This window comes from Botryllus schlosseri, chromosome 14, assembly GCF_051294905.1.
Source record: "Botryllus schlosseri isolate E-star chromosome 14, Bs_hap1, whole genome shotgun sequence".
In the NCBI taxonomy this organism is placed as follows: Eukaryota; Metazoa; Chordata; class Ascidiacea; order Stolidobranchia; family Styelidae; genus Botryllus; species Botryllus schlosseri.
Window position 1 is genome coordinate 10,093,527 of NC_137249.1, and position 27,424 is coordinate 10,120,950.

General features: G+C 42.3%; 4 protein-coding genes across 7 annotated transcripts in view; 1 reads left to right on the forward strand and 3 right to left on the reverse strand.

Moving 5' to 3' along the window:
- Positions 1 to 27,424, forward strand: part of LOC145455042 (uncharacterized) — a 137,371-nt gene that overhangs the window by 1,788 nt on the left and 108,159 nt on the right. The gene's annotated exons all lie outside the window — the stretch shown is intronic.
- Positions 1,920 to 9,856, reverse strand: LOC145455452 (endoplasmin-like). Of its 3 annotated transcripts, none has more exons than XM_080333429.1 (17): positions 9,698 to 9,856; positions 9,522 to 9,630; positions 8,585 to 8,726; positions 8,140 to 8,256; positions 7,685 to 8,071; positions 7,480 to 7,623; positions 6,485 to 6,643; positions 6,102 to 6,236; positions 5,654 to 5,731; positions 5,420 to 5,583; positions 5,091 to 5,262; positions 4,778 to 5,023; positions 4,636 to 4,706; positions 4,490 to 4,555; positions 3,587 to 3,665; positions 3,362 to 3,517; positions 1,920 to 2,275 (listed from the first exon to the last, which is right to left on the reverse strand). In XM_080333429.1, exons 1-17 carry the CDS (start codon positions 9,744 to 9,746, stop codon positions 2,111 to 2,113), a joined length of 2,439 nt encoding a protein of 812 aa, XP_080189555.1. In that variant the 5' UTR covers positions 9,747 to 9,856; the 3' UTR covers positions 1,920 to 2,110. The 3 variants fall into 3 exon arrangements, with proteins under 3 accessions (XP_080189555.1, XP_080189556.1, XP_080189554.1); XM_080333430.1 differs by lacking the exons at positions 4,490 to 4,555; positions 6,102 to 6,236 and adding exons at positions 4,405 to 4,461; positions 6,283 to 6,420; XM_080333428.1 differs by lacking the exon at positions 6,102 to 6,236 and adding an exon at positions 6,283 to 6,420 and having other exon boundaries at positions 9,698 to 9,855.
- On the reverse strand, positions 16,626 to 18,253 carry LOC145456125 (sodium-coupled monocarboxylate transporter 1-like). The gene is made up of 5 exons (XM_080334181.1): positions 18,105 to 18,253; positions 17,871 to 18,031; positions 17,059 to 17,392; positions 16,841 to 17,002; positions 16,626 to 16,782 (listed from the first exon to the last, which is right to left on the reverse strand). The coding sequence occupies exons 1-5, from the start codon at positions 18,181 to 18,183 to the stop codon at positions 16,748 to 16,750; spliced, it is 771 nt and encodes a 256-aa protein (XP_080190307.1). The 5' UTR covers positions 18,184 to 18,253; the 3' UTR covers positions 16,626 to 16,747.
- LOC145455025 (uncharacterized) overlaps positions 20,600 to 27,424 on the reverse strand; it is a 34,178-nt gene continuing 27,353 nt past the window's right edge. For both annotated transcript variants that reach the window (XM_080332981.1, XM_080332980.1), the window contains exons 25-30: positions 26,922 to 27,097; positions 26,698 to 26,854; positions 25,420 to 26,246; positions 24,450 to 24,671; positions 21,115 to 21,282; positions 20,600 to 20,996 (exon numbers count right to left, since the gene is read on the reverse strand). In XM_080332981.1, coding sequence (XP_080189107.1) covers positions 20,874 to 20,996; positions 21,115 to 21,282; positions 24,450 to 24,671; positions 25,420 to 26,246; positions 26,698 to 26,854; positions 26,922 to 27,097 — 1,673 coding nt within the window. In that variant the 3' untranslated portion in view covers positions 20,600 to 20,873. The remainder of the gene's footprint in view (positions 20,997 to 21,114; positions 21,283 to 24,449; positions 24,672 to 25,419; positions 26,247 to 26,697; positions 26,855 to 26,921; positions 27,098 to 27,424) is intronic.

The window sequence follows — 27,424 nt, forward strand, 5'->3', positions numbered from 1 at the left end:
CAAAAATAAGATTTTTTTGGATGATGTTTTTCAGTGAAATAAACAAGTCAGAGCGATGTAAACGACCAGAAAACTCATAAAAACACACAAAACAGCATCTATGTGAGGGAAGGGGTCACCGAAACGCTAAAACTACTTCCACTCAATCCACTTCACGTTTCTGCTGACCTTGCCTGCCTTCCCGCCCCTCCGCCTTTGTACTCCTATAAGTTTCACAGTGCGACATGTAGAGAAGACGGGAAGGCAGCTTGAGTGAGGCAAAGGGAACGGCGAAATCATAAACAGCCACCTCTGTAACAATCACTTCGTCCACACGATGACGGGACTCATCTGCTGATGCTTCAGACGGCAACACAACTTGATCCAGAGTAGATGGAAAACGTGCGCCCCAAGTTTGTTGACGCTCGTTTATTGTCAATGAAGAGGGTATGGTCTCTTGGTTGACTGGAAACCGTACCAAACTCCTTGATGTTATGGACAAAAACAGTCCGGCGTGTGCAACTTCGCTGCTGTGGTCCATCTGATCGTTCTCGATCGCATGGTCACGCTCGCACATAGCTGAGCACCACCGTCACGAAGCTTCATGGTCTTGACGTTCTGATCATGGAGCAGCAGCAGCTCATGCGCCTGGTCGAACGCCTGTGACAAGGTAAGGACTGGGACGAGGACCGCCACAAGGAAGGTCAGAGGGTGTTGGGGTGTTGGGCTGTCAAGTTCAATGAGGCACGCATGGGATGAGGTTTCAAGCGCATTACTGACGAGCGCTTTTCAGGAGCAAAGGCTTGGAAGATTGGAAAGTTTGAAGAGTTAGACATTCCTCCATTTTTGGACCCCTAACCTCGATGTTTCCCACAATTGCGACGTTCGAGGCCGACATCTCGAACATCAGGGGGGGGGGAGGGGGCGTCTTGCAGTGATTAATATTCTTTAGAAGGCTTCCTCCAGGTCAAATACTAAGTTTGTGAAGAATGTATTGGAAAGTTAGATCAAGATCACTGATGATATCTATGTGTTGGAGGACTTGAATACATGATAATAACATACTTTTGGTGGATTTTTTCAGTAGTAGTAATAGGGGTCAAAACACCTTCAATTCTTATTTTTGGAGATCCTCCAAAAATAAAATTTGAAAACATCCAAAAATAAGCTATTTTTGTTATTTTTGGAGAAATCCAAAAATAAACAGGCCTGTGCATCATTGATTCAAGGACTTAGCAGCTAGGAATAACAACCGGCAAGACGGCGTCACCATAGTGTCCTACATGGTGTCGACACAGGCAAATCTCACGCCTCAGTGAAATTGTATCACGTCACAATTTCCATTTGGCTACAGGCAACTTGACGGTAATTTTTGACCGGCTTGCCGATCATTAAATTTGGTAAAACGGGTATCAATCGAAAGCTGACTCTGCACTGATTACGAAAATATAAATTTTATTCCGCTCGTGGCCCTGGAACTCCCACAATCAGCCTCGAAGTTTTGATAATTATGGAGATCTGCATTGGGACGCAACAATGCTGAACAATACTGTCTGGCTCTTTTTCTCTTGAGCTACTCTCTCGTTTCGCCAGACAGCATTGTTGCGTCCCAATCCCAATCTCCATAACAATCAAAAATTCGAGGCTGATTGTGGGAGTTCCAGGGTCACGAGCGGAATAAAATTTATATTTTCGTAATCAGTGCAGAGTCAGCTTTCGATTGATACCCGTTTTACCAAATTTAATGCTCGGCAGAAGTGCCAGAACTGGCACGTGTCTGGTGTCTCATCGCACCCGCGCATTGAGCTGATTGTGATTTTATCGTATTACCTTGACTTACGAATAACTCTCGTGAGAATATAGCTGACCTGCGGCTCGTGTTCCACTGTGTCTTCCCCTGAACGCTAATACTATGGTTCGTAGTGAAAACTCAAAACAAATTCATAAATTGATATCTTGTTGGAAAAGTTCGATAGTCACAGACATGTCGAATAACATAAGGTCCCGCACATCTATAAATCGTCACGATTTTCAAAAAATAGGCGACGATTCCACACTTGAACGCGATTTCGAGATGACTGCAGTACAGCGATTGGAAAACCTAAACCCCCTCCGATCAGCCGCAGGCAGTTCAAAGCTCGTCGTGGCCCTCGTCACCTTCCGCCTGCTCTTCACCCTCGTCCTCAGATTCCTCTTCTTCTTCCTCCTCGTCATCGTCTTCCTCTTCCTCCTCATCGGCATCAATTTCCTCTTCTTGATCTTCCTCGTCGTCTTTTTCTTCTTCTTCATATTCAATCTGAGAATATGTTCGGTGATAAAACACCGCCAGAATATAAAACAAGCAGAGGCGGTCAGAAACGAAGTATTTCTACCTACATATTCCAAGTACTCAAGCAGGTCTCACTTCCTCAAGCTGTTAAGATTTAAGACTACTTCCATCTCTATAAAGTTTTCACACAAAACTTGATTTAGTAAATAGAGAAACTATCCTCTTTACTTGGAAAACGGTACAGCTACTTCACTTTTTAAAGCAAAACGGTCCCACACACGAGCCTTTTTACTTGAAAAACGATACTTGTATGCTTGATAAATTATTGACGACGTTATGTCTAGTTTACTCGAGTACCAGTACCAGCAATGTCTATTTTACCATATCTGGGAAAATGTTTGCACTTGAAAAACGTCACTTCTACTTTGAGAAAAATTTATAGCGTTATTCCTAGTACCTGAGTGCCAATGAGGCAACGATTACTTCACTACTTCTTTCAGAACTACATTTATTGCAATAGAATTTATCAACCCGAAGACTTTTCGTATGCCCCTTATCAAGCGTCAATAATTTCCTTGCAATGAACGTATTTCTGGAAGCAAAACTCGAAGTTTAGTACCTCATTCACATATTCACTATTTTATTAAATTGGAATATTTTTTTGTGTGCCCGTATCAAGAGTTAATAAATTCTATTGCAATGTATGCAGTTCTGAAAGCAATACTCGGAAGTTTAGTACCTCCATTATTAAATTCATTAAACTGAAGATTCTTCGTGTGTCCCTTATCAAGAGTTGATAAATTCTATTGCAATGGACATATTTCTGAAAGCAATACTCAAGTTTAGCACTGCCAGTCACGTATTCACTAGTTATGGAAACAAGGTTTCTACTTGTAAAATGCTAGCCTACTTCTACTTCTTGAAAAATTTATGACATTATTTCTAGTTTATTCGGGTACCAACAATGACAACTTCATCACTCTTTCTGGAAACAACGTTTTCACTTGTAAAATGCTACTTCTACTTCATTAAAAATTTATGACACTATCTCTAGTTTACCCGGGTACCAACTATGACTGCTTTGATTAGCTCTGGAAACAAGATAGGACTTACAGGAGTCTCGGGATCAATTTTCAGATTGGAATAAAGCATGGAGAGAATGCGCTTCGAGAAATCGGCAGAGTCTTTAAGCGTGTAGCCGGAACGCAATACCGCGGCGTCAAACATAACTTGCGCGATGGATTTCGCTTGCTCGTCTTCCGCGTCGTTCTGTGAAAGACAAAAATGCCGTTAGACATTTCGGTGCGATCGCAGAGACCGTATGCGACTACTGCTTACTTCGACTTTCTCCAACAGGCTCCTGATCAGAGGATGGCGCGGGTTGATTTCGAGGATCTTCTTTTGATTTGCATAGAAACTGGAATAGAAAAGGCGTTATCGGAAAGGAACAATCATTCCAAATCACAATGCCGGGCCGGCACTCCTAAACAGTACAGTAGATAGTGAAAATGAGTTTGAATTTCATCAAATCACAAAATAACGAGGGCTTCCGGAGACGCTAAAATGATGACATGGGGGAAAATTCAGTGAACAAGTCTCGTCAAGCCACTTAATTTGTTGAGGAGCAGTGTTTACAAAATTACAGTTTCGACTTCTGCGTTAGCAATTCTTTGGCAGTAGTACAGTTGGCCATAATCCGAGTTTCTGGGTGATTTGGGTACCAAGCGCGAGTTGACTACCCAAGTACCGTTTATTATGACATCATTACAGTAATGACTTTTTAGGTGCAACTTTGCTAGCAGCATTACGGAAAATGATGCCAGTTATACATCATTCAAAATAATTGTATTTCAGGACTATGACCAGTTTATAGCGGGATGTGACCGTTGCTCCATGAATATCAGTAGCCTCGTGCAACATGTTTTTAGACACTTAACTAGTGCAAGCCTAGGTTTGCTGGCTTCAACTGTGGAAGTACAGCATTGAAGCTATATTTTTTCGGTTGATGAAATTTTCCACACGATATGAGTTACTCGAAAAAACCCCACTATCGCTACCACCAGATCGCTACAAGGATCAAGGTGAGTGTAGGACGCTCGCGCGCAGTGAAAACAGCATCATCCACATGAGCTGTTTTCATCGTCTACGGAACTCACGACTTTGAACTACTCGTATGCCGCTGCGAAGTTTGAAGGCGTTCCATATTTCCGGACCTTAAAAATCAACAACAATGTTACTCACTTTTGACTACTGTCAGAGGCAGACTTGTACGCCTGCGCCTTCATAATACGTTCCATGTTGCCAGACCTGAGGAAGGTATAAACTTCAGTATCACAGAAGTACAGTCTCTTACGACTACATACAAACAACACCCAAGCAAAACTCACCATCCGTATTGACTAGCAACCAAAGCACAAGGGGAATCGGTCAACCTCTCCGTGATTACGGCCTTCTCGATCTGCAGATCGAAAATCAGAGTTTAATAACGCAAAATTTGCTACCACGATCACATAATCGCGGTGAACCAACCTGGTCACTGAGAGCGTTTTCTTTAAGCCAATCTACGAGCGGCTTGTATTCTTTCTCGAAAGCTTCTTTCTTTTCCTTAGCTTTTTCTCCATCATCCAAACCGAGACCCTCCTTTGCTACATTCTGGAATCGCTTTCCATCGAATTCGGGCAGTGCCTGGATGGTGTATTCATCGACTGGCTCGACCAAGTAGAGGACCTCGTAGCCTTTCTTAAGCAGTCTTTCCACAAACGGTGAGCTTTCGACCTGAAAAGAAAAGCACAGATATATCACCACATTCGAGCCTTCATAATCAGAAGTTAAATCACGGTACCTCTTTCCTGCCGTTTCCGGCGCAGAAGTAGATTTTATCCTGCTTTTCCTTCATACGTTCGATGTAGTCCTCGAGACCGGTGAGTTCGGTGTCGGAGTTTGAGCTGTAGAATCGGAGCAGTTTGGCCAATCTCGTTCGGTTGCTGTGGTCTTCCATCACTCCGAGCTTAACGCTGCAAATGAGACATTACATGAAATCCTAATCAAGACAGATTTTTGTGGTCAGTAACTTCTACTTTTTCAAAGGTGTTGCCTACTTGAATTATTGAAGTCATTATGTTACATCTACTTGGTACAAACAATGACTACTTTGGTCATCTCCGCACTTACTTGGTGCCGTATTCTTTCCAGAACTTTTCGATGTACTGTTCGGGCGCGATTTTCTTGATCATATCCAAAACCTTTCGCACCAGCTTCTTCTTGATCACCTTCAGGAGCTTATGTTGTTGCAGAGTCTCACGAGACACGTTCAAAGGCAAGTCGTCGCTGTCGACCTAGAAATGGGACCCGTTTCACACCATGCTAGCACAGAATGCACGTGCAATGTGCACATGTAAAACTCACCACACCGCGCACAAACTGCAGATATTTCGGCATCATGTCTTGGAAGTCGTCGGTGATGAAGACCCTTCGGACGTACATCTACCATGTCAAAAAAAACTAGTTTTAAAAGATTCAAAAGGCTACATTTTCATCTTCAGTCACAGAATTCGGGAGTACTGCGCTATAAATATGTTTACATCATATATCCACTGGATAATGCGCAGCTACTGGACTTTGATAATGAACTCGTCTTATTAGATTCAGAAGGCTACATTTTCGTCTTCAGTCACAGAATTCGATCCTACTGAGCTATAAGTGTGCATATCCCCTGGATACTGCGCATCTACTGGACACGTTTGGAAAGATTCCTTTTTTTCATCTACCGTCGCAGTATTTCGGTTCTACCGAGCTATAAAAATGCATATATCCACCGGATTTTGCATAGCTACAGGGACTTGCTACCTTGTACCTTAACATTGCTCACTAAGACGCCCTCGTCATTATGTACAGTTTTGGGCGTGGTTTCGGGCACATACATCAGGCATCTAAACGACACCTCGCCTTCGGCAGTGAAATGAGTGTGGCCGAGCGGGTTGGACTTGTCCTGCACAGATTTACATTAGATTAGAGCAGCGTAGTAGAAATCGTACCTTGATGTGGTCGACGCGTTTCTGACCGTAGTCTTGGAACATGTCGCGGGGGGCGGATCCCGGGATAAAAAGCACAGATTTGAAAGAGACTTCGCCCTCGGCTACAAAGTGGGTTTTCGATAGAGGCTCGGACGATTCCTGACGAAAATCACCCGGTCATGACGAGACTGGAATAAGATAGTGTGACCGTAATATATTGTACCTTGGCGATGGCCTTGTAGAAGTCGTTGTATTCTTCGTCCGTGATTTCTTTGGCCGGTCTCTGCCAGATCGGCTTGGTCTCGTTCAGGAGTTCCCAGTCCCAGACGGTTTTTTCGACCTTCTTGGTTTTGGGTTTGTCCTCTTCAGCTTCATCTTCAACCTGAAAAATGAATTACGGTTCAAAAATTGATTGAACAATTACAGCAATTTGAGACTGAAGACAATAGAGCTAGTACATTAGAGTATATTCAGACGATTGAGTGATGTACCGCCAACACACACTGAATAGCAGATGATATTAGTTACTACTTCAATTGGCAGCGAAAATTGTCGAACATGAAACTGAAATTGCAGGGATTCCAGACTGACGATATAGTAGGACTCACTACAAAACATATAGTCAGGCCGACAATTGAAATCCGACCAACAGGCAACGTTGATGTACTGTAACTAGCAAAAGTTTGTCAGTTACAAAGGATTTCAACATTTTCAAAGTACTCAAGTAGGTTTTACCTACTTCAAGTACTTACCCACACAGTTATGATTTCAGAATACTTGCACTTCTATGCGACTGTTTTCAATACTATGGCAAAACTAGGTCTAGACTACCTTGTACTTACTCAAAAATCACTATTTCTACTTGGGTAAGAATCATGTCACAACAACTGTCATCTAGTGTTAAATCGGTTTTCATAATGAAGACTAATATCCATCCCCAATCACAAGAACTATTACGAATTGTGCCATAAGTTGGCTTTAGAAATGCCTAAAACCATTTGTGCCCAATCTCAACAGCTATTATCAATTGTGCCATAAGTTTGCCTTTAGAAATAACTGATACCATCTGTGGCCAATCACAACTACTAACATCTGTTGTTCCATTATTTATACATTTTTCAAAGAGAATAATACCATCTGTTCCAATCATAACAAATAACATCTTTTATTCCACAATACGAACCATATAATATATTAAACATGACATCTCTACCCTACCTCTGCTTCATCATCGTCGGCGGCTTCCTCATCTTTCGGTTTTTCTTCCGCCTCTTCATCCTCCTCGACCGGCACCTCTTCAGTCACGGTCTTGCTGGTCCACAGGTAGATCGGGAAGTTGATGAATTGCGAGTATTTTTTGATCTGAGAAAAGTTTCACTAATAAATTTCCATACACCGACACTACAAATCGGCCAGCTCGTACCAGGTTGCGGACAGTATCGATCTCGCTGTAATCGGACGCCTCTTCTTTGAGATAAAGAGACACGGTGGTACCTCTACCGAGAGTGTCGCCGCGGGGGTCCTTAACGACAGAGAACGACTCGGAATCGCTCTCCCAAATGTATTGATCGTCATCGTTGTGTTTCGAAGTCACCACGATCTTATCGGCCACCAAGAACGAGGAGTAAAATCCAACACCAAACTGACCAATAAGGTCGGAAACGGCTTGGTTTGTCGACGCCTCGCTCATTTTCTCGAAAAATTCACTAGTGCCAGATTTCGCGATGGTACCAAGATTTTTGATGAGGTGATCCTTCGTCATTCCAATACCAGTATCGGTGACATGGATGATGTTATTGTCTTTGTCCACCTGAAATAGGTCAAGTCACAGTTATTAACGCGGGTCAAAATATGGATGCGTCAACACAACTATAGTACCTTGATTTTGATTGAGAGCTCTTCGGTTGCTTTGAGTGCTTCTGATTCCGTTAGTGAAAGCAGTCTGATCTTGTCCAGAGCGTCAGACGAGTTTGAAATCAGTTCCCTGAGGAAGATCTGAAATATAACAATCACAGATTTACAAAATTGCTATGGAACAAGGGTAGAAGTAGGCCTACTCCAAACGCACACTTGAAAATGATCGATTACAGAAGCACCTCATTCACGCTATTGTATCCTACAAATTCATTGACCTCATCTCGCTGAAATAGCTTGTGGAATGACCTAGGTTTTGCATAATTAATGGCATTCGACGTCAATAACACACATTAATTGCGTCTGCAATAAAGACTGATCTAAAATCTAGTATTCATCATAAATCAGAACATCCGAGTATCGCAACAGACAGATATCATATAAGCATATCTGAACATCAAATTTATACCTCTTTGTTTCTGTAGAGTGAATTGATGATCAACTTCATCATTCTGTTGACTTCTGCTTGAAATTCGTGTTTGTCGGCTTGCTCTCTCATCTGCTTCATTTGAGACGCATTCAAGCCATCAATCTGAATAGCCTCTTCTTCCCTGCATTACCAGAAGCATAAATTTAGTTTCATGGCATTTTTTATCATCCAATCTACACATATAAACTAGAAACAATATACCACCAGGAAACATTCATAAAATATATTAAATAGAGTGAAAATATGGCATGGGCACATGATTTTGGATGCACTGATTAATCATTACAACGAATGAGAATTACAGAGCTTTTAAGCTTCACATGAATTTTCTTAATGGACTACGATAGTTGAGATCATTGCAACTTTGACACCATGTTTGTGATGAGCTATATTACCACTTCAACAATATTGTTCAAAAGTACTGCAGGACAAATACATATATTTGGCACTGATCAAGCCTGTGTAATGCAGAAGTAGGACTACTATTGTTTTTCATCAGAAAAGTAAACCAATCTCGGGACAAGTTTTGTAATTTATAGTCATCTTGGTGGTTAAAACCTTCGACCTTACCTCTGTCAACACGAATTTTCGATCTATCACAATGGTAATTTCATCACCACATCCCGGAGTGGAATGGTCATTTCATGGATTTCATTCAATGTATAGTAGGCTAATAAATCAATCCTAAGAAATGCTGCCATGCAGCATGATATACAATATAGGTTCAGCACTAAACCAACACAGCTAAATGAAAGTATCACGTTTTTATTTTGGTAGTGTACAATGACAAAATATGACACAAATATATTCAAAGATATAAATTGCCTGAATCAGTATTAAGAGGAATGAGTTATGCTTAGCCAGGAGTGGAATCGGTGGCTATGTCGCCATAGTATTTTCTTTTACTATATCATACCTAGATACAACTTCATCATCCGTTTTCGAAGCCTCTTGAGCTTTACCAATATCTGGTTCTACTTTTGGTTCGTCGACTTGCGGCTCCTCTGAATCGGCCTTCACAGTGACTGCAAATATAGTACCAAGCATTGAGTTGTAATTCTCAATACAAGACTGGGAACATGAAACACTCACCCAAAAAGGCCGAGCAGACGAAAAATATCAAAAGCAAGCTTCGACCCATTTTTAAAAAACACAGTATATTAGTAATTGATATCTACTTCACTACGAGAACTATAACTGAGAATTGCAATAATATGTTATCCTTTCGTCCGTTGCTCATAATACAAAGTATATAGCTGGTGCAATAGGAAAATCTCCTAAAAACTACACATTCATATATTCCATGAGAAGTACTTCAACGGAACACCAGGCGTCGGTCCGCGCGTACCAGGATCCGACTGGCAAGTGCAACACAATGAATATAACTGGCGGATGGTCCCTGACAAATAAATTGTAGCTAGCGTTGAATCGGCATTGCGATTCCCCAATCATATTTCCCCACGCACGCCCGGCAGCATATTTGGCCGAACTTGATTGGTGGAAATTGCGGAACGGCCTCAGAGAATAACATTGAGCATAGAAAGCTACTCAATCATGACGACTTTTGTGCGGTACAAATTATATTTACTCAACTCCATAATTAGCATAAATTATGGAGTATTTTTTGAAAATTTATTCATCTTTTTCAAATGTTTTTTCGTGCTAAGAGCGATTTCAAGTTGCCAAGGTATCTTGATTTTGGGGTACTCTTCCCCCAAGAAAAATTACGCGAGATTTATGGAAATGGGCATATCGGCATTGGCCATTACCTGGCCACGATGCACCAATACCAATGTATATAGATCATTGACCAAGACATATAAAGTTTTAGGCCATGTAACATGCGACTCCAAGAAGTGTGCCAGAACGATCGACACCGAAAAAAACTTGGCCGAAAAGGACTGCCCTTATGCTGACCGAAAACTTCGTTAGGTTTTATTAAGCACCTAAATGACTGGCGCCGCATGTTCCTGTCTTGACAATCTGAACCTCACAAGACAGGGAAAAATTATATGCCAGTGAAGAACTATCAATTTGAAGTCGTGTGCGTCTTTTAGTTTAGTAGCCTACGTTTGGGCGATTCTATGTAATTATCGAAAATTTTCGCGTTTCGCGCTGGCTCCTAGGAACAGTATACGACTTATTACGATGCAAAAGCGAACAACGTGATTGGGGGTAGGTTTATCACCATATGGGAGCCCAAGACCCAAGTTTTTTAGGGGTGGGGGGACTGACGAAGTGCTGTCTGATCGTTCCTGCCAACGGGTATACGCCCGAAGATGTTTAATTATTATTGAGGGGTCCTACCTTTTCAAACACACCTCACTCAGCTGTACCTGTAAATCTGATTACATGAGCAGAGAGAGGAGAAAAATTGATAGCAATATGTATGCAATCCCCGATCATATTGACCGATTCAATCATGAATTAGGCCTACCGACATTTTTCATGTTCATTTTTCAGGCTAGAAAAGCTGATGACTAAGGTCACTAAGCTAACGGCCCCCAGTGTAGATGATAAGTAGCGATGAAGAGCGTATAACCTGAGGGGGGTCCGGTTAATCATCATATAGGGGGCCCAAGACAAACGTTTTGGGGGTGGGGGGCTAACGAAGTGATTTTACGGCCCTGATTGAACCCAGGGCCGAAACAACACTTTGTCAGACCCCCTAAAAAACATTATTGGTCGTGGGCCCCCGATAGGGTGATAAACCTAACTTCTGGGGGCTTCGACCCCAAACCCCCCGTCAGGATATATGTTTTACAGCTACTTGGAAGCGAGAATTATTTTGTTCGTTAGTGGGTATAACTTTTTGTCGCCGAAGCGCGAAAATTTATTCATGATTAAATTGGTCAATAATATCGGGACTTGCATACATATTGCTATAAATATTTTATCCTGTCTCTGCCCGACTAATCAAATTTACCGGTCGCGCGGATGGAGGTGTGTGTGCCCAGGGATATCTCTGGTGTGGTCTTGGAAAATGTTGGGCCCATAAATATATTATTTAAACATATTCGGGTGGACCCTTTGGTATAATGACTTCGTTACATCTCGTGACTTCCTGTCTTATGTCATAAGATATTAAAATCGCCCAAACACGATTTCAAATTGGTATTTCTTCACTGGGAAATAATTTTTCTCTGCGGGATGGCTTGTCATGTAGATTGCCAGGACAAGAACATTTGGCACCATCCATTTATAGGGTCTTATGAATAATTTAAGGTTACCATACGTCCTCTTAAGAGGGTTTGTCTTTTTTTAATTTTGTAAAAGTGTCCTCTTTTTTTCAGAATTATGGTCAAATTTACGGTCAAATTCGACTGAGATGCCGTAAATCAGCATCGAAGTAACGCTCCGGCGGGTATTTCGGGAGCTGAGCCGGAAAGTTGAAAGTCGACCTTTTTTTAGTCAACCGACTACGAAGTGGGAAAAATTTACCATTTCTTCAGGATTTTCCTTCGGATATGCAACTTTTAAAATTTTGAAAAAGTGTCCTCTTTTCAGATTTCCAAAATATGGTAACCCTATGGCAATTGAACAAATGAACATGTATGTATATTGAATATACATCGGTTTTCGGCCAACATACGGGTAGAATATAGTCCTTTTCGCCCAAGGTTAGTGTAATGGTGATCCGTCCGACTTCGATCGGCAATAAGTCGTGAGTTCGATCCCTGACCGGGTCATATACCAAAGACTCGAAAATTGGTATCCGCAGCTATCCTGCTGGTGCTCAGCAACCATGGATAGCATGGAGGAGAAAAAACGGGGGTGCACTGCAGACTAGCAGGTGACTTTACGGTCGTATCGCATCTCCGTCGTCAAAGCATCTCAATGGTGCAGGTGAAAAAGAATAACATCCCTCTCTCTCTCTCTGCCGATCGTTCTGGCACACTTCTCGGAGTTGCATGTAGGGCTAGGTAAAATCGAGTACCTATAAGTGATTCGATTCTGAATCACGAAATGCTTCGAGTCGAGTCGCGAGTATCCGAGCACCACTCATTATGACGTCATAACAGAATGTGATACGTCAAAGTTCAAATATGTACAATTGTACATTTTATGCCACCACAAAGAATATAATGACTGTTATTCATCACATTAGAAATACTTAGGTGTATTTTTCGACCATACCTATTTCATTGCACTTTTTGGCGATGTTGTGGGATGATTATGGCATCGTATGTGTGATATTTCCAGTAACGTTCTTAGTTTTTTTACTATGTTTTATATTCTGCGATACAGACAATCAAGGTTTTAAGGCTACCATAGTGGAAAATAGTGTCGGCAATTTAATTATCGTTGATAAATTAACTTTCAGGTGCGAGGAGCGTCTAATGTCAGTACTTGAAGAAATCGCCTTTTACTACTCGACTCGAATCACTAAAATTAATATTCGATTCCGATTCGAGTACTTGAATCATTGTGGCCAGCCCTAGTCGCATGTTACATGGCCTAAAGCTTCATATGTCTTGATGTGTCGTGGCGCGGTAATGGCCGACGCCGAAATGCCAATTTCTATAAATCATGCATATTTTTTCTTGGGGGAAGGGTACCCAATAATGAAGGATTTGGCAACGTTAAATCGCGCGTAGCGAGAAAAAAAATGTGAATAAAGTTGTATAAATTTTCAAAAAAATACTCTATAATTTATGTTAATTCACAGAATGATTTTGGTGACGTCACAACATGGTGGCAGGAAGTCAAAAAACTATCATCCTTTACCGCTAGAATGGAAATATTGCTGTATTTTATATAGCTTGCACTCTCAAGGTGTCCAAATGAAACCTTTCTAGTTTATTTCATGTACAACTATGACAATGGCCGTGAAGCTGTTGAAAAAATGCTCTAAAGTTTTGAAAATGCGCCTTTTGGCGTAGATTCCGTCTTATTTGAATATCGGCTGAATATATCGGTGAATGTGTTAGATATCGGTTTTATCGGTATCGACCCAAAAATCCAATAGGTCGGGCTCTAATGATGACCGCCGACCGTAAAATTGCTGCATTAACGACATATAGTACTTGTTAAAGATATTTTTGGTCTGTTTCTGACAGTGGTCGGAAGCCCTCTTCGTCGTAGAAGCCATATTTAGTCTATATTTTCAATAGTCAATGTTAATCTGCGGTGACGTCACAATTAACAATTCCTAACGTCGTGGCTAAAAAGAACATGTGGTAAACAAGGGCCACGTTTTAAGCAAGTTTGTTTTAGATGCAACCCTTTGTATCACGGCAACAAAACATAGGCTAATTGTGAAAATTGCAGTTGTATATTTGTGGCGTCACTATTCCTTATGTGTTTATCAAAAAGATGTATCTTGCTATTGGCAAACTGCAGTCAGCGTTAGATATCTTCTCACCTCACTTATTATAACTATTTAAACTACTTGAGACTTCGCTTGCTGCTGATGTAGTTTTGATGATACTGAAAATCATTACATTACCTTGTAACTTAGCTATCTGCGACACTGAGTAAGACCTACCCTGCCTTAGCACATGCTTCTAGCTGCATGCAACTGAAACGCTAAATTATATAAATTGCACGTTCCAGTGTTGAGATGACTCGAGTCAGACTCGAGTCACCTATTTCGTATGATTTGACTTGACTCGAGTCACTTTGCTGAAATGACTTGACTTGACTCGGCGCATCAGAAATGTGGATTGACTCGTGACTCGAAGCAAAATTCACGAGTCAATTTCAAGTCATCAAGTAATCGGTGTCGATAAAAATCACTGTGTATGGCATATGGTCGGATTGTTCGCGAAACGCTGGTGTAACCCATGAGAGCTACCAATCCTTCAATAATCGTGCGTTTCACTGGGCCTCCATTGTTCTCTCACAAATAAATTGACTGCAAACGATGTGATCGAAGCTTACAGCTGACGTTGACCTGAATTAGTAGTAGAGTAATGTAATAGCAAAATGTCTATTTCTGTTTTCTGTTCTTACCTTAACCAAACCCCTTGTTTTAATAAAATTGAATTCGAATATAGTTTATATATCCCTCAGCCATTGGCGAAGGCTCGAATTGTATCATATCAATTTGTAAAAGGGTGGTGTATTGCATCTTATCAATTCGTTTCTCTTTTTGGCTGCTAACTGAAAACCGAGGCTATGTAATTACTTGCGTAGTTAAACAGTTCTGCGTTTATGTGATCGATGCCTTCTTGCGGGTATATTCGACTTTATATTCGTTCATCTGTGCAGAAACAATGACCACTCAATCTGTATTTCAGACAGCTAGCAAAAGACAATGACGTAATCATGCCTCATACTTTGAAAAGGCAACTTGACTTGAATTGTGACTTGACTCGTGACTTGACTTGACTCGACTTGACTCGAGTCACCTTCGAAAATCTATTGACTTGACTTGAGTCAAAATGTGCAATGACTCGTGACTCGAAGGTAGTGACTTGATCCTAACACTGGCACGTTCACTATCGATCATCCACAAAATCTTCAGCAAAAAAATCTCAAACAGCTGATTTGACTCGGTGTTGAATTGAAAATGACTGGACTTGACTCCGGTCAAAACTATAAAAGTTAAATTGACTTGTGAGTTGTGACTCGGAACCTTGTGACTTGGTCACAACCCTGCTTACTGGTATCGATAGGGGAAAGAGCGTATAGTCACAAATTTAAAGTCTATCGCATTCATTTCACGATCTATTCAGCAAAGACTAAATAAGTGCTTTCAGTGAATTAGTTAGAATGATATGAATAAAGAAAATATTTATTAAACACCAATATATCGCTATTCTCATAATATAGGGACTATGGCATAATTTTAGTTTTCAGTGTCACTGAAGATTAGCATGTGATCCTGTTACAGTTCAGCAGGTAAATCAAATACCATCAACTGTGGAAGTTGGGGTTGCATTTAAAATAGGGTTACCATATTTTGGAAACTAAAAAGAGGACACTTTTTCAAAATTTTCAGACTTGCAATAACGGAGGCAAATCCTGAAAATATGGTAAGTTTCCCCCATTGCGTAGTCGGTTGACTAAAAAAGGTCAATTTTCCGGCTCAATTCTCCAAATACAGTTTTTTTACACATTATTCGTTGGTTGACTAAAAAAGGCCAGTTTTCCGGCTCAGATCCCGAAATAGCCGCCGGAGCGATACTTCAGTGCTGATTTACTGTAGCCTATCTCATTCGAATTTTGCCCTAAAGTTCTCAAAAAAGAGGACATTTGGGCGTCCTCCGAGGACACTTTCAAAAAAGTCAAACAAGCTGACAAATCCTCTTAAAAGAGGACGTATGGTAACCCTAATTTAAAACAGCAATCAATTTAAAACAAACATGTTTAAGACAAGGCCCTTGTTTAAAACATATATTTTAGAATTTTTTTTCAAGTCATGGAATATTCAGTTGTGACGTCATAGTTGATTGATATTGACAATTGAAAATATAGGGTAAATAGAGCTCCTTTGATGAAATATCTACGTACTATAATAGCTGTTGAACCGACTATATTTTGAGGTTTCCAACCATTCCGTATATCATATGAGTCGGCCATGTCGGGTGGTAATCGTCCGTAGGATCATACAACATGTTTTTTGGAAAGTATTTACACAATTATTGCATAATTATACAACTAAAAAAAACACAAAAATTTTTAAAAGGCCTTTGTTTGAAACATGTTTACAACATGTTTTAAACAACCATTTGTTTTAAATGCAACCCTAGCGGAAGTTATACGCGTTGTATGAACAGTTGAACACTCTCCGAACCCGTAAGGCAAATTGAGTTCCAATCATATCACCAAACAAAATCTCCGAAATCGGCATATGCATGCACGACATTTCGAATGATTCGTTTTACTAGAAAGCTCAATCACGGTATATTATATAGTCACTATAGTCTGTGCGGGGTAATGGAATCATCGATCAATTTGAATATTGTATCGCAATCTTGTGGTGACTTGAAATGATGAAATTGTTAGCAATAAATTGAATTGAATTATTCGGGTGAAGGTACCGTATTATTCACCACATTTCCTAGGGGCGGAATTGGGACAGAGTCATAAAGATTTATTGGCATATCGAGCCAAAACATGCAACAATAGAAACATTTGTTCTCGGTATCTCATCATCCAACGAGTATCATCGTGTTGTGTTAGGTTCAGACCGAACTACCTCTTCTCCTCATTCCGTCCCGTGTTGCTCACTAGGAAATAATTGCTATACCATCAAAGGTTCCCGGTAACCGAGACACTTCATCATACCGGTATTTACTTCTTGCTGATTGAATAGTGGTGGCTCATGCCACTGCACGCCAAATCTCAGGACGTATCGGACTTTTTCCGGGAGCCACGGTCTAATGCTCCAATGGTCAAACGGCGGCCTTAGCAATTCTGAAGGAACGTCATGTCTCGTGCGCCAGCCGCCTGTCAAAATTCTACGTCGTCATCCAGAGAAAGACGAGTGAAGGAGATTCGCTCACATGATAACAAACTGACAATTATTCCAAATCCTAATGTCACGGCGAAACCGATGCACCCGTAATAAAGGTAAGATACGGAATAAAAATCAACAACTCCTGGAATTTCAGGCGGTAGAGTTGTAGTCAAATTCTCCGATAGCAATGCCGCGGTGGATAGGACTGGCGTCGTGGTGAATGCTGCTGTCGAGTTGCCGGTTACAACCGGGCATCCAGCCGTGGAGACAGGTAGCTTGTTTCTTATGGACGTGCTTATCCCAGCTTTCCCGTAATCAACTGCTCCGCGGTACATCCAGCTTGTGCACGCGAGGCCCAAAACCAGACCGGATAAGCCTCCCTGTTTAGGATCAATCCCGTTTGAGAATGCACGCATTTAACAATACTTGAAATGAAAAGACTTGGAAATTACGTGGCATTGAACAGAAAATTAGGATCAAGATGAACTGAAATAATTTGTCAGGCCGAATTCGTGATAGCGACTCCGTCACTCAAAAAATAATTGTGATGCGAAGAAAGCACAATATATTGACAACAAAATGAATCACATCTGTGACTTGACGAAACAATAGATATCATCTCAATACCCAAACGCTAAGCCATAACCATAAGTAACGCAGCCAGGGTATAAGGATCGCTTTTGACCCGCCTGAAATGAACCATATGCCTTCGTTTTGGTCGGTTATGCCCGTATCTCATGGCATTGCCGGAATATTTTGTTTTGAATTCATATCGATTTTAATTGTCCTGCTGCAATAGCGCAATCATCAAGAATTTTCAACTGGCACCGATTTAATGGAACAGGTAAACGAGCATACCCAACTATTTGCAAAGGGAAACACAAATCCAAGAGTAAAAATTCCGATCAGCGGCCCTCCGACTATACCAAATATACTGATGGCGGCTTGGAGTACTCCTCCTAGGGTTGAAGCTAAGTACGCCATGCCTATGCAAGCGCATCCATACACTACAGCAAGACCTGAAGATGAAATATAATATTACGATTTGTGCAATCGTGCGTATAGCACCCAACACTCAACCAATTCAATTACCTCTAGATATCCATCCGTAGGTATTATTCGAAAGCCTTGTGCATGGCTTGAGGAAGTCTTCCACAGTCACGCATGCCATTGCATTGATGCCGGTTGATATTGTACTGCAACACAAAATATTTTGTTATCCTACGGGCGACTGGGCGTACCGCCACAACCATGATTTTCAGATGGAAGAATAGTGCTCGACTATAGATAACTAACCTACGGATAGATGGGCAACACGAGAGTCACGGTCGAGTGATGCGACAACGGCAGATTTGTTGTCGCTTCATAGCATTAATGGGGTAATATTTGTAGCGAGTATAGAAACCTGTTTTACACTCAGCTCAATATCAATGTAGCGATACTCAGACGATGAATACATTGTCCGGTCTGGTCTCGACTAGGGCTGGGCAAAATCGAGTACCTGTGTGATTCGATTCTGAATCACGTAATATGCTTCGAGTCGAGTCGAGCAATCGAGTATCACTCAATATGACGTCATAACAGAAGGTAATATGTGAAAGTTCAAATAGTTACCTTTTATGCCACCACAAATAATATAACGCCTGATATCCATCAAATTAAAGATACTTTGGTATTTTTTCGACCATACCGATTTCATTGCACTTGGTGACAATGTTGTGGGACGATCATGACTTCGGAAATGTGCTAGTTCCAGTAACGTTCGTAGCTTTGTACGAGTTGTTTCGTATACTGCGTTACGCCCAATCAGGGTTTCAAGGCTTCAATAGTGAAAATTACTGTCGAAACTATTATTCTCGTTGATAAATTAACTTCTAGTGCCGAGGATCGTATAAATTCAGTACTCGAAAAAATCGTCGTTTACTACTCGACTCGAATCATGACAATTAATACTCGATTCAGATTCGAGTACTCGAATCATTGTGCCCAGCCCTAGTCTCGACCGTTAAGGCGTAAGTTTATGTTCCCTGGTAAGTCCTCGTCGAAATTGTTGGCAAAGCGACGGAAGATATTGATTTTATGAGAGTATTATATCCTTTAATTGCCTCAGTTGATACATTTAGGGTGAAGATAATAAAGTTGGATTAGCAATAAAGTTGATTAGCGCGTTCGTCAGGATTTATCTACCCAGGATTAAGGAAACCGGTTGATCGCGGCGCATAAAGTTAGTGTTAATCTCATGATTTAACAAACTGGAACAACTGTAGATTTCTAGTTATCTATAGAAACTGCGTACCATTCCTACGTCTAATTATTCCGGATAATGACCGTGCCTATTGTCTCCTAGGTTATGGCTTCACTAAACAATCAACGAATTATGTATTCCTACCCGCCATTGCAAAGCGATATCCGTTTCTTAGCTGTACCGTACGAATTGGACACGACTTTCATTTCGCGATGATGATAATTCCACCTGTTACAGTGGCAGTACCGTCATTAGCAGGCTGCTGCTTCATTATGGAGATTGTGGGATCTCTAAGTTTCATTCACCAACTAGCAGCCTATGTATAACGCATTTTCGGATTATGATGCAACAGATAACGTCACTTGATTGAAAACTCGGGACACCGCGACTAACCATCGCGCGTAACCTTCTCCAACTTCATGCGTCGCGATTAGCAGTATTTAATCACACGATTAGCATTCTTTCGGATCAGCTAACTTTATTATCTCCACCCTCGGGGACATTTAAAACACCAATATGTAGGCCTACTTCGGAAATGTGGCATTATGTGGCCCGAGTCGTCGGTAGGTATCGTGTACATTAATATAGGCTATCACATCATCGAAAGATAGGGTTGGAATTAGCAATATGTCGTCACGTGACGTCATGAGGTTCACGTTCGTGTTCACACAGAACCTTTCAAAAAGGTTCGCGTTCACACGAACCTGAACCTTTCAGAGGTTCACACCATCCCTAACTATACTACAATGTACGTCGAATATCTATTTACAATGCGTGGATCCTGTTGATACTTCTTAGTGAGCTAACACTTGTGACGTAATAATGAGCAGTGGTGTTTGTAAATGAGACGTTTGTGCCATCACTAACCTGGTATAACGTATTTTCCTTGTTTACGAATGTTGAGTTTATGTCATAGTCCTTGTACAAATAAAAAGTAATCGCTCTTTCACAAAGAAATCGATTAGATATGGGAAGTAGTCGATTACTTCGGATTTTTTTCGAATGTGATCGATTGCGATTACTTGAAAATGCTGTATTCGTCGTAATCGATTACTAATCGCGATTACCCCATATCTGTCGTACAATGTACATCCTGATAATCTACTAACTATTGTTTTCTGAATATCGTTAGCTCCGTATTTCGAAAACCCAGTGATTTGTAAAAGTCTGTTCGTTGCTGACCACCTCTGGCGGGTTCACACACGTACGACCTCGATAGCCTGAATGAAACTCCGACTTTACCCACCAGATATTATACCTAATCCCTTCTGCTGTCTACCCACGCGCCACAATTAAGCTTTCAACAAACACCCCAGATAAATCCCCTCAACACTGATAATCGTAATCGTCCTAACACGTTTTATTGCCATTTCTACAACGATTTCCAAACGTAAAAAAGTTCGCATCATCACATCATAATCGTAGAGAGCGCGGCAGTTCATTGATTCAAACAGGACAACCCGACGTACAAAACAATCATCACAAAATTGAAATCAAAACAGTGAGTAAGGAGAGATAGAGAGAGAAAATTGATATAAATAGGTGCGCGACGCGGACAACGACCCGGATCTCAACGCAGAGAGGCCGGCAAAAGTCTTGTGAGCGGACGCGGGCCGTCACACCGCCGCGATAACGATCATGATATGCTGAATGTCGTTAATGTTAGAGAGCAGGTCCCGCGCGTGGCATTGCAGGTGCTTCGTGGTGAAGTCGCACGGCGGGAAAACGTGGAGTACGTACTGCAAAGGAACGACGGAGATGTTGAAATTCGGTTTGAAATCACTTGACAAAACAATTGCTCGTAGCCGGCGAGGCATGGTAGCATCAGAAGTGTCTTATCAATTGAGGCATACCGACCTGCAAATCGCTACGCATCTGTTGATGCTGCACATTGACGATTCCGGCGGCTTGTTTCTGCTTCAAATAATCAATGAAGCACCGCTTGAGGGCGGTCTGTTGGAAGTTCACGTCGGTCTTGTCTCGGCCGCACGGCAGCGCCAGAAGTAGACAGTAATCGGAATTTTCCTGAACAAGGACCACACACGGTAATTCCGTTGATATGCTTCGGGGCGGCGACATTTCAGTCGCTAATCCAAATGTAAACGTAACTCGTCAAAGCGTCGCTGTTAGAAAATATCGAATCGTGACCATGAGGTTTATATTAAACGTGTGCTATAGCCGTGGTCCTCAACCATTCTCAGATTGCGGACCGGTAAAATTACATAACAAATTTGCAGGCTGGCGAGCCTTGAAAATATATATATTAGCCTCAAATGTAATTAATACAAAATACAGCTACAAGGTAAAGTCCCGTTAAAACCACTGATTTGACTTTGATTGATTGATCGTATTTCTATTATAGGACTGCGACTTTGCTGTTTGCTAGCTTCTAGTAAAGTGCTAAATGTCGCTGAATTGTACTGTTGAAAATGTTGTTGAAGTGTGGTGATCCGCAACTAGGCAATAATTACTTTCATCTGATTAGTTACGTTTTATAGTACAGCGTCGCCTTATCGTTACCGTGTCATTCTATTCTCTTCTGTTCTGCTGTCGGTTGTGTTCTATGTTGGTTAAAGCCACATTGGTTACCTTTGCTTTAATAAAGCTTCAGTCAGTTATTCAACGCAATAGTCTGTTCACGTCATGAAGCCTTCACTGAATCAGTCTTAAATGTGTTGAAGGCTACTTTCAAATAGTTTGGTACAACCCTTGCGTCATTGTGAGATGTGATTATACGCTCGTCCTATGCACCTGATGTTGCAGAAACATCAGTGTCGGCGACAGGCGCTGAACTCTGGTACACCCTTAAATAGGGGGTGCGTATTATACACGGGTAAAGCAAGCCTTGAAAAAAAATCCCTCGATCAAAAACTTGATATCACACCTTTCTTCATGTTTGTTTAAATCGCGCATCACCTCTAGCCATTGGCCCCGTAATTCGTATTATAGAGTGCAACGCGCTGCCAAATAGAGAAGTGTGTTGCCAATTAACGAAAAGTGTGTTTCTAATTAACGAGAGTCGTCTGCAAAGCACGCGATCTCTTGCTGAGTCGGTTTGCCGTTTGTTCGCGAGCGAAATTAGGTCGCTGATTGCTACCGGCGTGCGCGGCAATCCTTGTTGATTTATCGCGTCAACGACAGGCCTTAACAATCGCATACACAAGAGGCCATGCGCGCAAGATATAATCGCTTGCGTAATCAGTCGCATCTCCAACATGACTGGTGCGCCCGACATAACCGTTGGCCTGAGCAATCGCATCTGTAATTGTAATAGGCCACGTGCGAAAGATGTCGTGTGTCGCTAGCCTGAGCTATCGCGTCGCCGACCTCACAGGCTTTGGCTACTATCTACTATCGTTTAGAGACAATGCCGGTAATTGTATTATGATTAGCGTTCATCATGTCATGATTGTTCGACAGTGACATCGCAAAACAGAACAACATCGAATACTAAACTGCAACTATTCATGTACTCATGTACTGCGAATGCAGGGTGCGTACTATACACGGGTACAGGCTTCTTCCCAGAATATGCACGTCATTTTAAGGGTACGTATTATACATGGGGGCGCACTATATTCGGAAAATTACGGTATAATACGTAGCCTGAAAATGGCATGTAGATTCTGGAAAAAACCCTGTACCCATGTACCGTACGCAGTACGCACCCTGCACGAGCAGTACATGCGTAACTGCCGATCATACAAGCTTCTCGTGTTGACGAACTTGCGCGTATGATAAGTTACCAGCGATCGTTATGTTTTAGTAGTGGCGAAAATCGATTAGGCACGGTGTAGTCTGCTCGCGGCGATTCGATGTCATTCTGTTTAGCGATGTCTTAATGATCACTAATCATTATACAGTTAACGGCATTGTCTCCAAACGATCGTAGATAAGAGCCAAAGCCTCCAAGGCCCGAGGCGGGATAGTTCAGGCCAGCGACGATATCTTGTGCACTAGGCCTATTGCAGATGCGATTGCTCAGGCCGACGATTATAACGTGCGCACCAGGCCTATTGTAAATGTGATTGTTCACGCCAGAGCATCCAGGCTTGTTGTTGACGCGATAAATCAGGCCAGCAAGGATTGTGTGCTCACCGCTCACGCAGCTACCAATGACCTAATTTCGCTCCCGCACAAATGGCAAACCGACTATGCAGGAGATCGCGTGCTGTTGTGCAGCACAGACGAACCTCGCTAATTGGCAACACACTTCTCGCTAATTGGCAGCGCCCAACAACACTGATAATACGAATTGCTGGGCAGGACGGTTGAATGTGATGCGCTATTGCCAACAAACAACAAAGACCTTGTGATGTGATGGATTTCAAGTTTTATTTCTAGGGAGATTTTTTTAAAGAATTGTTGTACCAATGCATGTGAACAGACCCACGCGGCGTAATAGATTGCGATTTGCACCAACACAAAAGAAAAGAGCAGAAGATGTCTTTGCAGGCTCTTGATATTGATAGTTTTGACTCCTCTGAAATAAGTTTCAGAGTGAACGGAGGCTTCGTGAAAATGATTCCTATAACTGCTGCTTATTAACCATGGCCGAAGATGCGTATTCGTTTGTTCCAGATTGAAGTTTCGTGTTTCTCAGCGCATGTGTTCGCGAATATGTTGTGTATTGATCGCGAGCTCGCTAACTGACTGCAGTCGGACTCACTAGTAATGTTATTGTAACGCGAGTTGTCGAGTATATATTTATCATACTCGCGAGTTCATCAACACGAGGAAGATGATCCGATCGATGTATTATCGGCTTTGGTGCGTGTAATAACCCTAATAAATTGATGCTACCTTGGTGAATTTGAAATCAAATTCAATCAATTCAACTGGCGGCCGACTGGCTACACGCCTGCATGATAGTATCGTAATTTTGTCACCATGTACAAGCGACAGATAATAATAACTGGTGATATTGAATATCTGCGAGTCGGCTCAATTGTCAATTCTTACGTATGATGAGGTCACCCCTTTGGATCTAGCATACCTACGAAAAATTAGACTTCAGCGCCCATACTGTCAACTTATAAGAATATAAGAACTGGAGATTCTAAACAAGACCGAAGGGAAGCGTTATCGATTCAATGCCAAGCGCATCTCAAATTTCAACACAAAACACAAACGCGACACAACAAAACATTTCCTGTATCCGCAAATGTACTACGAAACGAACGAGTTCCCACCATGATTTTGCTGTCGATTCCTTCCAGCTGATGCGGTTCCAGTCTCATCCGCTGCACGATACGCAACACGGCCAGGTTTCGTTCCTTGTCCGTTTCTGCGTGGGAATCGGGCTGCGGCAGGCAGGCTTGCGCCAGGTTACGGTCGCCGCATATGAAGTGGGTCTGCACCGCGGCCGAATCGTTCTTCAGGGCTAGCAGCCCTTGCCATATGACGGGGTACCGCTGTAAAACACACCACAAGGTTTTGTTACCAACAAATATGTGATATTGCCAGTAATGGCACACGTGGCAGCACGTTAAAAACCACCAGTGATTGAATTTTTTCACAGATTCGTGAAATTTACCAGTTACCAAACAAAGATTTGTTTAAAATCATTCAGTTTTATACATAAGGGGACACAATGCATGCTATATAGTACCACACCAGCAGCTATTGGGCCTCTTCGACATACGTGGTAATATCCCAATGGCAGCAGAGTAGTGTGTTTAATGAGTTCCCATCATATCCAAGATGATATGCCGCTAGAGACATGCCCAAAAGTAACTAGAAGAGTCCAATATATTAGCCTAACGTTTTATGACTTCGATGAATATTGTACTAAAAGCCAAATGAACTTGCGGGCATAAATTAACCGGTGCGTAATTTGGATTTTATTGAAGGGTAATTTGCACAAATTAATTCAATACTATGAAAAAAATACCTATCACGATTATCTATCTAGATAACTTACTCGTACTTTAATCGAACACTCCGATGAAAAATGTCACGATAACCGGCTGGCAGTGACTATTTTGTTAAATGGGGGTGTTTGAAATCCATATTGTTATTGGAGGGAGGGGCATTAATGCGAAGCTGGTTAATAACCACTGAACTACATTCTCAAGATGACAAACCGCAGAAAAACGACATCAATCAAACTGGCAACGCATATCCCAAGGTGACCAATCGAAAACGACCGAGACAACACACCTGAAAGAGATCCATCACTTGATCCGGGGCGTCCGCGCTGTGACCGGGACCCCCCGGCGCGTGTCCCTGGTACGTCTCGGCAGGATGCACGCGAGCCTGGACCTGGCTGGGCTGCTGACCGACGGAAGGCGGCCTGAAATTTCCACCCGGGGCCGGATATGGCCACTGCATGGTGGGCACGACGCCGGGCAGAGTCCCGGCGTACTTTTCCCCGTGCATCAGCAGTCTCGGCGGCATGTTCAACGCGTGTCTCGGTATAACCTGCTGGTACATATTCCCGTGCCCCGGCATGGACTGGTGATGCGTGGTGGATGGTTGAGTGTCATGGTTCGGGTACACTTTACTCTCTGGTTTTACAGTTTGATTTTGATGCCCTGGCGGTAGGTTACTGGACACACCGGACATAGCAAAGTGCTGGTCCACCATGTCCATCTGGGACTGTTCATTATCGGCACGGACGTAGCGTTCCCCGTGTTCTGCCCTTGGAGGCTGGTACTGATTCGACTCGTGTTTGACATGTTGCGTTTGATGTATTGCGGCGGTTTGACTTGGGTCTTGCTGAGCGTGGTGTACATTATAAGATGGGTGCATCGCCATTTGCGGGTTAACATGGGGTAGGGGTCTGCTCGAGGGTATATGTGCGGGTTGCTCGAGCCTCGGTCGGTACGGGAGCGGGGTCATTGACCTTTGTTGTGGGGTTTGGGGTTTTGGAGTCTGCCTCTGGGGCTCTTCTGGCGGTGTCCGTACGATCGGCACCGACGGAAGGTTTGGCCGCATCCCCAAGAACGGGGGCATGTACGGAGACAGATTAGGGTAGTGCGGCATACCTGCGAATAAAAAAAAGAAGAAAGTTTGGGATGCAGTTCATTCTCACATGTACGCCGTACACATAAAGACACAAAACTGTTTGAAGAAGATTTGAATCAGACCACATGAGCAGGACATTGGGCTTCCGTGTAAAAATGCATCACACCCATAGGTGATCAGACTTAAGTACAAGAAGAACTGCAATTTCAAATAAGTAAAAAAGTATTCTAGGCCTAGTTTTGCTAAAACTGAACACTGCTAAGTAGAAGTTCTTCGTTACTGACCACACAACATGTCGATGTAATCACAGAAACTATCAAGATTTAGGTGTTAACGGTAATGATTTTCTGATCATAAATGCCAAAATTCCATGGTCCACTGGTTTGAGTAACTCTTGCAATATAGCCAATTATTTCAGACGCACACAATTGGGGTCATGAGCGTGATTACAATAAAGAACAAAGCTCTTACCCGGATTGGGATAATATAGGTGCGACGGAAAAACTTGCTTTTGTTGCATGTTGGCTTGCTGCGGATGTAGATACGGATGTGGAATGTTCGGTACAGAGGATGCCGCCAAGTTCGGATTAGAAGACGAAGTTCTCTGGGATTCAGAAGTCTCGGCGCCCTGCCAAAAAGTTTGACGATCGGAAGGTGCAGAAAAAAATCATACTCGGGATAATATAGCAACGCACTTGATTCATGCCCGGTAATTTCGGAGCGTCGCGATTCCGCGTCGGTGTCGAGACTTCGATTTTAGCGGGCGGAATGTGTGGCGCGGGCGCAGAATGCTGAAGCAGGTAGGGGCTCGACAGCGTCCTCTGCATGGTGTCTGGCTGCTGCGGTTGCTGTGGCGCTAACGGATGCGCGTCTGTGAATAGAAAAAAATCAAGGTGCGGCCCGATAACAGGGACCGTTGTTCCGAATCACCAATTAGTCTATTCCATTTCCAATCAGTTCCGAGTGTATTCCAGGAAAAGGGATAGTCATGTTCACTAAGCAGTCGTAATAACCAAATGGTATCAAGTCTACGACAAAGTCACTAAAACTTAACTCTACAGCAGCATTAACATTTTGCATACAAGGGCTGGTTGAGAAGTGTTTGAAAGCTTTCAACAAAATTACATTAGGGCTCTCAGCCGGGCTTTAAATGAGCCCCAGGGGTTCGTTGAGGTTCGACGGAGGGCAAGACACACAT